This window comes from Argiope bruennichi, chromosome 1, assembly GCF_947563725.1.
Source record: "Argiope bruennichi chromosome 1, qqArgBrue1.1, whole genome shotgun sequence".
NCBI classification, from domain to species: domain Eukaryota; kingdom Metazoa; phylum Arthropoda; class Arachnida; order Araneae; family Araneidae; genus Argiope; species Argiope bruennichi.
In genome coordinates, this window is record NC_079151.1 from 55,973,758 (window position 1) to 55,986,409 (window position 12,652).

The 12,652-nt window shown below is 25.7% G+C and overlaps 1 protein-coding gene across 2 annotated transcripts in view; it reads right to left on the reverse strand.

The window, feature by feature from the left end:
* Positions 1-1,189: 1,189 nt before the first annotated feature.
* LOC129963014 (restin homolog) overlaps positions 1,190-12,652 on the reverse strand; it is a 101,447-nt gene continuing 89,984 nt past the window's right edge. Inside the window, exons 18-22 of one of the 2 annotated variants that reach the window (XM_056077029.1) lie at positions 6,168-6,264; positions 4,912-5,017; positions 3,554-3,603; positions 2,651-2,760; positions 1,190-1,788 (exon numbers count right to left, since the gene is read on the reverse strand). In XM_056077029.1, coding sequence (XP_055933004.1) covers positions 1,647-1,788; positions 2,651-2,760; positions 3,554-3,603; positions 4,912-5,017; positions 6,168-6,264 — 505 coding nt within the window. In that variant the 3' untranslated portion in view covers positions 1,190-1,646. The remainder of the gene's footprint in view (positions 1,789-2,650; positions 2,761-3,553; positions 3,604-4,911; positions 5,018-6,167; positions 6,265-12,652) is intronic. The other variant, XM_056077021.1, reaches the window with a different exon arrangement.

A 12,652-nucleotide genomic window follows, 5' to 3' on the forward strand; every position in this document is an offset into this window, starting at 1 on the left:
TATAAATTTTTGATCGACCCGTTTTTGGCATTTATTTTCGAATTAACGTTTATAACCAAATCATGATTACTGATGTCAGCTATACGAGGCATGCAACTCATTTTGTAAGTGGAATATTAATAGCCCTTTTTCCTCAAAGAGTGAAATATTTTCTATTTTGTATACTTTCTTTTTTTAATCAATATACGAAAACGATTTTAAATTTAATTATAATTATTATCGTCTTGGAAACAGGGGCTGATTTTCATCCCAGCAATCTGCACAGTAATCTAAGGTCGCCCGAGTAAAGAAAGCCCAACTCAGATCCATTAAAAAATGCCAAGTAAACAATTTTCTATGAATTATAAATCAAAAAATGTTTAAATTTAATTATTAAATAATTAAATCTTAATCATTCACTGCTAACAAATTGAAATAATAATTGTTCATTTAAATAACAACGATCATGGAAGACTACATTCGATAATTTCCATAAAATATTAATTTCTAATCTTATATTTGTTTGAAATGCATTATTTCCTAATAACCATCATAATAATTAAATGTTGTTACTTGTAAGTAAATCATTTATAATGGTTTAGTAATAATTATGATTGATTTTTGAATAGTATTTTTATTTTAACTCCTTTCTTCAAGATATGCATATTAAATTAAAAAGATCATAGATTTTCAAACTTACTTAAATAAAAAATTAAACTAAATTTATCATTAACATACTAAGTTAAAAGGATAACGAATTAATATGAAAATTGGTCAATTGTGTGGAATATGGTCTTCATAATATGCATTATCCATTGCTGTAAAATGTATAAATCTGTCACTGTTTAGAAGAAAACCATAACAGGTATTATATTAAAAATTAATATAGATACTATTATTAACATTCATGAAAAACTCTGATAATCATTATGTGTTATTTAATAAAGAAATTAATTGTTTCTGTGATATGAAACAAAACAATGCAAATCAAAGAGTGTTCTTAGAGATATGTATAAACATTTGACAAAATTGTTTGAAAAAGAAATAGCCATTGGTTTGATATAATTCACTTCACCTTATGAATCAAACTAAACTTTATAAAAGTAAAAATTGTAATAATTATTTTACAAATAACGAAAGACGTTCATTGTAAAATTAAATTTTTATTCGAATTTTAATTTTACCATATATGAAACAAATACAAATGAAGATCATGTATAAAACATTACAGAATAATACTTCAAAAACAAAATGGAAATCGAATATATAAAAGTGGAAAAACTTTATAAAAATATCACTTTTTCTAGACCTAATATTTGTATTCTACTTTGAACTCGCTCTTTGGAGCATTGTAAAGTTTTACTCGAAAAGCAAAAAAAGAAGCAGTTCATAAACAAGAGAAATCCCTCTAAGTTTGATTGGATCTAAGAAAAAGCTGCCATCCTATGAAATTCAGAGAAAATATAAAAGGAATGTATCAACTACACTACGAAAAATTGCTCCCTTTTGATATAAAAGGCATGCATTGTTAAAAAAAATTAGTAACTAAGATAAATTGTATGGCACTTTGTAAAAAAAAACATAATAAAATAATTCTAAGCTAACAAAAAGAAATGAAAAAAAAATGCTTTTCCGAAGCTCGGCATCACTAAAAATGATTTCCCGAATCAAAATTCACTTTCTTGTGACGAATAGGAAGGGGTTCGTCGAATGTTCCTCTGCTTGGGACAATCCTCTGTATCATGAATATCGAAAATATTACATATATCGCAGAAAAGGCGGGATATTGAACGATGCTGTGGTATGGCCCTAAATAGAAAAAAAAAAAAAAACAAGCTAATGGAATATAATTCATAACATATAATTTACATATAATTTATTATCTAAAAACTGCTGCCATGTTTTTTGGACTTTACAAATTATTTACTTCTATACTTATTATATCTAATAATATTAAAAGCGAATATATCTCTTCATGTGTTAGCGCTTTAGAGGGTAGACTGTCGAATCTAGAAATTCTGGAGTGTTTAGTCTAGACCGTTGAATCTAGAATTCGATACAAATAAACTTCAAAAGGTAAAATGTGTCTGCAACTCGCAAGGAATTTTTCGAAACTTCAGTTGAAAATTAAATAAATGAAATTTTGTGATTTTCTCGTCGATATTTTCAGAAAAAAATTTTGATACATAAGTATACATCTTTTGGAAATTGGAAAAAAAATCATCTTTTCAACAGTACAATTTTGTTATCTTCAAATTTTTCATAATTTGAATTATTTTCAAAACTATTTGTAAGTAATTTGCAACAATAACTTTATGGATATAATGAAATCTAAATCATATAAGTTATACCTACTGAGATTTAATCTAATTTAATTTAGTTTTAATCAAGGATTTTAACATAACCAATCAAGTTTCTCAGTGAGCTTGTTGTTTTCCAAATACAGATTAAAACGATGAGTTCATTTTTGAAAACTATTCTATCTGCTTAGTGATTCAATTTTATAATAAATAATATTTGATATAGAAAAACGAATTTGAAATTAAATTTAAAATATATGTAGAAAAGTTAGAATGTATCAAATATGTTGAAACAAAGCAAATTCACTTTACTGTAATTACACTGTTAAACTAAAGTTTCTAAGTTTCCTATAAGACCCTAAAGAACTTACAGTTGCAGGTGTCCATCAAATAAGACTTCAGTTTCTAAAATGTCAAGTCTAGAGCGTAGGTCATCGTTTTTGTGTTGCATATCCACAATCACACTGTTCATAAAAGTAACCTATTATAAAAAAAATGCAGTGAGTTTATAATGACTGCGCAGCGATATCTAAAGATAAAGAATATAACTTTGAATAAAAATTAATCGCGATATTTTACAAAAAAACCAACGAAATTAGTCTTTTATTTTTATTTTCACACATATTTATAGTTCAACAGATAAAATTTCTGCCAATATTTTTTACGTAATTTAACGAATATATTTTGAAATGAATTTATGTAAATGTAATGCAATTGTTAAAAATATTTTTAAACAGTGAGCAAAATAGTAAATAATACTGACTTTTATAAAATCAATAACCGAAAATTTTTGTCAAATAGTTTGACATATCTAATTAGAAAAATTCGAGTTATTTTTAATTTTTTAAAACTTTCATTTTCAAATTTCTTCTTGAAGGATAAAAAACACTTAACCATTACAGTAGAATCCGACTAAACATTAAAAAAAACTATTTTTATCTTGAAGGATAAAAAACACTTAACCATTACAGTAGGATCCGACTTAACATTTAAAAAAAACTATTTTTATCTTGAAGGATAAAAAACACTTAACCATTACAGTAGAATCCGACTTAACATTTAAAAAAAACTATTTTTATCTTGAAGGATAAAAAACACTTAACCATTACAGTAGGATCCGACTAAACTTTTTAAAAAAATATCTGATGTAAAAAATACTATGAAAAAAATACTTTTCCCATTTTGTAATAAATTTTCATCAGCAAAATTTATGCAATTTTTTTAAAAAAATAATATTTTATGTAGATAATATTTAATAAGAAATATATAATTACCTGTTGTTCTAAAGCGTCTTTTTCGTTTTTCAGCTGTTCATAATTTTGATCTGAAATTGTAAAATTGCTATTAGAAAATTGCTGCCATTAAATACAATCATGACATTACATTCTTCAAAACATGCATGGAAAAAGCCTTGAATAATTTTACCATAATATCTTAATTCTGAATGCAATTTATAGAGGCTACCACGTGCATTTTATACTAGTATTTCTATTTCTAAATATTATAAGTATTAAATCTTACGGTTATTTATTTATTTTGAAAAATAGATAACAGTTCTAGAAATTTCTTAAGTGCTCACATAAATTAATGCCACACATATATATTTCGTTTTGATTTGAAATTATAAATAGGACTTAATAAGAGTATAGAGGAATGGATAATCGATGTTTAATTATCACACGAATTATTTAGTTTTTCATTTATAAACTAAAAAAATCAATCGTTTAGAATTTCTTTATGTTACAAAATGTCTACTATTGAACGGTGTAAAGAGATATAATTTATATACACCATAAAATGTTTATTTATTAAAATATTTTAAACTCTTTACAATCTTACTATTTTATTAATAGAAAATTTTAACCGTTCAAAGATTCTACAAATTCAGAACCAATTTTAGCCTCGTTATTTCGTTCTGAATAAACATAAAAGAAAGCACTGGTATTTTTCAATTTAATAAACATACGCATCTAATTTTTAAACATTTCAACTAGTTTAAAAGCAAATATTTTATTTTTGTTGATACTATATTTCAAAGATGTATTTTCGTTTATATGTAATATTTTAAAATTATATCTAAGCATATTTTCGTTTCATTATGAATCATTATTAATGAAATCAGTTCACATGATGCCACAGTCTTACGACAAATGATACTTTTACTGTTATTTAAAATCTGAGTGCACATTATTTTGCGGTGTCAATGTGTGCAATGTTATATACGGATTTTGTGTTTTAATGTCACATTCTTTTTTTTCCTCCTAGAGGATATGCTACATAATACAAAACCAAATTATTTCTGAGCGTTTGATATTTATGACATTTATATAAATTGATAGCTTCGAAATATTCATATGTGAAAAAAATGAATTAAAATAAAAAGCATGAATGGAATAAACGACTTTCATATATTAAGAACCAATAAATTAAATTTGACATAATTTTTTTAGAAACATAACTGATAAGCCAAAACAATGGTTTCAGTCACTATACTTTCAAACACTTCGCTGTATTCTAAAGATTCGAGATTTTCCAACTTCTAAATATATATATTCCAAATTAAAAATTTAAATTATGGAAATTTAGATTATTTCAATGAGAAAAATAATAATTAAAATGTGAATTGAAATACCAGGTTGTGCGTTTCCTTTCTTTAGTGCAGCCAATTCCACTTGTAAATCCACGATCTTGCTTTCCAAAGCAGATTTTTCTGCGTCCACCTTTTGTGCATTATGACTCTATAGAGATAAAATTTAAAAGTTAATTTGGGACTAACAAAAAGAAGGGTGTTTATCAAGCTTGTTTAAATCTTATTATAATTTTAGGCCTGTGTTTATTAATAAAAACAGGAGAGATACCATAATGAATTAACTATATTATAAAATTAAGAAGATAATTTCCGTAGTAAACAAAATAATTTCATGAATTAAATGGAATAACGGTAAAATATATTTCATAGTAAAAATAACGGTAATTTATATTTCATAATAAAAATACCGATAAAATATATTTGAAAAATTAAGATTTAGGATAATTTTAATTTTTGTAATGCATTTTAATTAAAATGTAATTGAAAATTTTTTATTAAGACGGAATCTTCCTCTTCTCTTCCAATTTTCTTCTTATTTAAATGATCGTTAAATATAAATAGATAAGCAATAATTAATGGGTGAAGCAGTTTTAATTTATATTTTGATACTTACTCGAATATCATAAAATATCAAATGCAAAACAGAAATGTAAAGAATGATTCTTTTAGCTATGTATAAACTTATGCAAATACATGGGGGAAAAAATCTCAAATTATTATTACTGTAGATTTTAAAGGTCTTCATAATACTACAAAATATGATTCATAACATAGCACCCAATAATGAAATAAAATAAAAATTCTTAAAAAAAAAATCTTCAAATCATAAAAATCGCAAATTAAATGTTAAATTATTATGAATGATTCATTTTAAAACAATAAATAGTAATAATGACATGTACGAGACATCTATTAACAGTTTTTTTAATGTAAGAGGTAGGCGGGATTAAAAATCTTATGAACACCCCTCGTTTAACTGTTACAAGGATTTTTTTCGCCAATCCGTCTATTGTCATATTGTAAATGTGACATATTAATATCTACACAAAAGTGGAATTAGTTCTCAAAATTTCCATTTAAATAAGAAAATGGACTTTTAAAATTTATTTTATAGATAATGGACGAAATACGAGCAAGATATTGCCTCCAATAGTGAAAATTTAATTCAAAGAAAAACAAATGTCATCTGATTTATGATCACATGAGAGCATTTTCTTACAGAATGAATTGTTCATTTTTTTGCGGGGAACGGGGGGGGAGTATTGTATATAGCAAATATAGGATTCATTAATTCCTACCTGTTGCTTTTGCGAAGCTTTAGTTTCTTCTATCAATAACTGAGCAGCTTCATAACTTCTTTTCAAGGAATCATTCTGTGACTCCGCTTGTGTTAATCTATAAAAAAGCAGCTTGTTTTAAATACTAGAATAGACAGAATGATTAAACTAAGGCAGAAAATAATTTAATAATATGAATAAGGTATCTAGAGATTTATTTTCTTGTTAATGAAATATTTTTCCTTTTAAAAAATACAAAATTAAACTTCATTAATGATTTTATAGAATCTATTGATTCATAGTTTGATTATAAAAGAGTATGAGCAATACTTTGATTTCAGTCTAAATAATTCTTTTAACTAAAAAAATGCATGATGTTTAAAAATGACTTCTGAATCAAATTGCTCAATAAAATTTCCGCATTTTGCTTCAAAATCAAATTTTTAAACTAAAATACATGAAGCTATAAAAGTTTAATTAAAGAATTATTTTTAAATCACACATTGCCTTGCAAATTATTATGTACACACTAAAACATAGTTAGTATATTAGCGTATTAGTACGTAGAAAGTACATTTATATATTAAATAAAAATATACAAACCTAAGAATAAGCATACATAAAAAAGTACATTAAATAAAAATATACATTCTTTATAAATATTTTATGCGAGAGCAGCTTTTAAAAATTATTTGTAAAGTTTCAGAAACATATTTTTGATGAAAAAAAGTACTCATTTTTACGATACGGATTAAAATTTAAATTTGTTTGAAATGAAATGAATCAAATTGAAATTCAACGAGTTAGATAAATTATTTTATATCACAACAGCTTACAATAAAATTCATATAAAACATAAATTAGAGACCATTTAAGTAATTTCGACATTCGAGTTCATCCAGGAAGGATAGTTTTAAAAATGAAACGCCATTATTACAATCAAAAATTAAATTTCCGTTCTCTTTCAGAAGCACTTATTGTTTCACTAATTCTGCAAGAGATGTCGCTCTTTAAACAACTGATGGATGGCTGGATTAGCGTGTGAAGAAATTACTAGCAAGTTTCTGAAATATACAAAAGTACTTCATATGGACTATGAAAATTTAGGAGAGGCATGAAACCGTTATTCTCATTGAGAGATTAAATTATCAATAATTTTTAGAGGAAAAAAAGCAAGTTTTTTGTAGTAAGTTATCAATGTTATCAATAAAATTTATCTGAAGAAAACCTGACATATTTTGTATATTAGAAATATTTACATTTTCTTTCCTTACAAAACATATAATTAGTTTATTAACAATTTTATTCAATATAATATTATTTTCTTATAATATACACATTTTGTTTACTTAATTTCCGGTTATAATAGTCATTCAAACGAAATTTTAAATTATTATTGATATTAATAAAAAATTTCAGAGATTGTAACACGAAAATTCAATTGAATTTGTCAGTTGTTTAAAGAAAGCACGGTGATTTGAGATTTTCAGCCTATTAGTTTTCTCTTTTATGAAATGAATTTTATAAGATAGGAATTTTTCAGAAAAAAATAAAATAAAAATAAAACGAAAGAGCAAACTGATTAGTAGCGACATCTTTTGTGAATTACTTTAAGTAGTAATTATTTTGAAACTTCATTTTAATTTTAAAAGTTAGTATGAATTATCTGAGTAATAAAAAGGCTTTATTACTCAGATAATTCATACTAATTTTTAAAGCTTTAACTTCTTGAAATTAGTTATCAGATTTTTATTACATATTTTGAAAGAAAAAGAACATAATTTCTTAACAAATTTATTGATTGCCACTTTTACTAAAAAATCCAAGATTTTTATTCTGATTATATTTACTGAATGAATACAATTTGAATGAATATAATTTATATAGAATAAATATAATTATTACACTTTATTTATTGAAGAAATAAAATTTAGGTTATATGAGTTTCTATCATATGTTCGTTTTTAAGACGAATTAAAAATTAATTAGTCTCTATTTAAAAGTAAAATAGATGAATCATTTCGAAAAGTATGAAATGTTATATTTTTCCGAACTCACGATTATTAGAGAAATATTTTGCTGATATAAATCTTTCGTTTGCTTTCTTTGTTACTAGACCACTAATCTTATTAAGAAATGTAAGTATTTCTTTTTCTGTATTTCTGATCATAATTTTCATAATAATTATATATTTAACATCAAAAATAATGCGTAAAATTATTTTTGTCATTAATTAATTGTGTTATTTCGTTTGAATTTCAAACGGAAATTTTCGCATTTTCTTGTATCTCCATATGCGTAAATATAAATATTAGTTGTAAGTTTTTATATGTTTTTAAATAAAATTTAAATTTATAAGTCGACAATTTCTGCAATTTTAAGATGATTTCTTATTAGATCACTTATTATCATTAAAAATGTAACAAGTAAGTAATCCTTTAGTATGTTCTTCAAAATATTTTTATATTTTGTTCAATAGTAGATTTTTCATCAATGAGATTAGCCAGCAGTCTAAGTCGAAGGGCACACAAAAAAAATATTATTAGCTAAGTGTTTAAGTAAATAGATTCGTAAAAAATAAAATGTTTAAGAATAATAAAATGTTAGGATAATATAAATATTTTGTCAAATATAATTTGACACGTTCCTCACTATTTCATAACACTCATTTAGATACAACAGTATTTATATAGATATATAATATTATATATTGCTGTGAATGTCACTCAGTTATGAGTAATAGAAAATGAATAATAAAAGATAAGCACATTCACAAAATTACTTAATAATAATAATAATAACCCTAAAATGAACTTGTTAAGATAAAAATGTGTTGAAATGCAAAACTAAATTCATCAGCTTTGTATTATTATAGGAATTACAATAACAGTATACAATTAGTAGCACGGAGAATAGTGCTTTAAAAAAAATGTAAATAAATAAATAATGCATTGATTTTAATATCATAGCAATTTTGATGCCATATAAAAACAACATTTTTTCCTTGTAAAAATTAAGATCTAGAAACATCTCCCATCAGAAAAAAAAATTAAATTATGGTAGTTTAAATAATTAATGAACATTCGAACCAAACCATACATAAATACCAAACGTTTAATGCCATCTTTCTTAACAATCGCATTTCAATATATGAGATAATTTTGCTCTTTATAAAAATACGATCAGGTTAAATGTTTAAGAATGTAGTTTTGGTTTCATAATATATCTCAAATGCGATAGAAAACTAGTATTCAATTTTATATATATATATATATATATATATATATAATTAGACTTTTAGATTCAAAAAACAAATGCAAAATCAAGTTATAAATGGTCTAAAATGGAATACAAAACATTGATAGAAATATTCCAGCGCTTCCACAACTGAAACTACGGTAAGAAACAAACATGACATTTCCACTGAGCCATTAACTATATTTTAAAGAATTATTCTTCATGGGAGGCCTTGAGAAGTGGTCTCAATAAAGCAAATAATAGAGGCATACCAGAAAAATAATCACGCTTTCCGGAGACAGGAAATGAATAAAATTTATGTACGATCGGTTCTTTGATATCTAATTGGAGCCTCACGAATTATGGCTTCCCGCAACATTGCGTGATTGAGAACAGACACGCATGCGCCTGACGCATTCGGAAAGCTGGCTCACACTAAGAATAATGCCACCCGCGCGATATCTCCATTTATTCCATCATCAGTTTAAATTATCGTTTGCTTGGAAAAAAAAAGAATAAACGGCTTTTTATTTTAAAAAATTGTTTGAGAATAATTGGCAATACGAATGGCGTATTATTCTAAGATGAAAAAGATTTAATCTACAGAATGTTTTTTTAAAATTTCTTATTCGAATTTTTTTTCATTGAATCGCACATAAGCTATTCATTAGCAGGAAAACATTCTTAAAAAGTTGGAAATGAATTATATTTTAAAAATGAATTTAAAGATATGACTTTCAAAACATTGAAAGTCGATACGTAACATTCAGTATTTATCAGTTAAGTTTTTGATACTCAATTAGTGGCAACTTCTGAAGCAGACAGAGTTTAATGTCATTGGTTGTCACAGTTAAAAATGCAACGATTTCGACATGCGAACTTTTTTCATAATTTTTCTTTGCATAAAGGCTGCATTGTTCAGAGTCGATTTAAGAAAGAAAAAAAAAAAAGATCAAGTTTTCGTGGAATTAATTTTAGAGATATGTCATTAACGAGAAAAAGCTGAATCATTATTTTGTTGCAATATTACTTGCAGGAAATAGTAAATCTTGGGTAAGTTTCACCTTCAGTTTAATTAGATGAAAGACAAGAAAATAATATAAAATTGAATCTATGCGAGAAATTTTTTTACCATCAACTCGTAAAGAATTACAATATCATGTATAGATATGAAGTATAAAATGTGCTATTTTTTCATAATTTGTTGGTGATTATAAAAAGATCACATAAAAAAGGCGACAATTTTGAATTAATCGTTTAAAAACGCATATCTTGAACTAAAGTAGAGGCCTAAATATATATCAAGTTTTGTTATTTAATGCTTATTCTGACTTTGCAAATTATAGCAATTCCTTTTTGACATGGGTACTTCATATTTCCAAAATTATACGGCTACTCTATGTAGTGAACAAACATTGAGCGAATGCGCATTGCAAAATTTCTCAATTTTCCAACTTTTATATTCAAACAAACAATATTGTCATAGGTAAGAAATAGCTCAAATTCGAACAATTAATATATTTTTATATTATTATCTTTCATACGATATCTTCGATATGATTTATATATGATAAATGATTTTATATATTAAATGAGATAACTATTAGATTCTTTTAATTAATATTATTTCATTTTTCATCCTTTTGATAGCAATAATTCCTATTTTATTTTATGTGAGTACCATATTCTGATCTAGGAAGTCACGTCATTTTCTAATGGAATATGCACTTTGAAACAATACAAAAGAAAATATATCCTCACAGAAACGAGAAACGGTTTTAGGGAAAAATAATGACTTTTTTCCACGTTCTTAATAAAATTGGGCATAATAGATTCGCTAATTGTTTGTTTGGAATTTCTTGTGAATGAATAATTTAGAACAGAAGATAAAAGTCTATTATTATGAAAGGAAAACAATAGCGAATGTTCCATTAAGTATCGATAATAATATCTCATACAACCATAGAAGTAAAATGCAGAAGTGTTCAATTTTTAAATATCTATATCTGTTTCTAAATGGTTTTAACCATTCTCTATTTGTTTTCTATTCTCTATTCTATTTTCTGCTATTAAAAAATGTAATTTATGAATATAACGCAAATATACAGGGTGTTTATAAAGTCCCGGACCCATTTTGATGTTTAATAACTCATAAAATAATAAAGATATAAACACACTTATGACATTTATTGATGGCATAACTCATATATTTTCCTTTTCAGGTTTGAATATTTTTACTTTTGTAAATATCGTCTGCGCGTGTGGTTAATTTCAGATAATTTCATTTTCCAGTCTAAATATCTGTACTTTTCTAAATATTGTCTGCTTATTAATTGCATTTTTCTCTCTTTTGTTTTTGTCAACTATTGCAATGTTATGTTTACTTTTGATGTGTTTGTTCTATGTAGTACTTTTGTATGTGATGTTTTATTCGAGCGGATATTAAGGAGAGTGCATACACCACAAAAGAAAGCACAGATTTTATGGTGGTTCATAGAAATGAAATCGATAGTGCAAGCACAGAGAAATTTCAGAAGAATTTACCAAAAAGATCCTCCATCCAAAAACAGCATCTTGCGGTGAAAAAAGAATTTTCTAGAAATTGGAAGTATCGAAGATAAGAAACGTTCCAGACGTCCTTGCACAAGTGATTTTGATGTTGAGCGTGTCAGAGAGACATTTTTACACAATCCTAGAATATCTGTGAGATCAGCGGCAACAGAATTGGATATGCCAATTTCGACGGTGTACAAGGTTATTAAGAAAAAAATTAAGACTGCATGCATACAAAGTTCAAATTGTTCAAGTTTTGGAACCGAACGATAGACCTAGGAGGATGGCCTTTGCACCAGATATGCTAAGGAGGATAGAAGATGCTGCTGATTTTCTGAAGAGCATAATGTTCTCCGATGAAGCATCCTTTCATGTTTCTGGCATTGTTAATCGCCATAAAGTGCGCAAATGGCTCTGTGGATGCCGACATGCTTGTCGCTACCTGGCGTGAAATTGACTATCGACTTGATATTCTCCGTGCGACGAAGGGGGCACACGTGGAAGTTCATTGACAAGGGTCATGAAACTTTTTGAGTCTATTTAAACATTTATGTTATTAATTTAAATCTATCTTTATTATTTTATGAGTTATTAAACATCAAAATGGGTCCGGGACTTTATAAACACCCTGTATAGTAAAGGACAAATAGGATTTTGCATCACCTTGTTAGTTACAAAAGAGATTCAAAACAGCTTATTTATGAAAAGAATTTTAA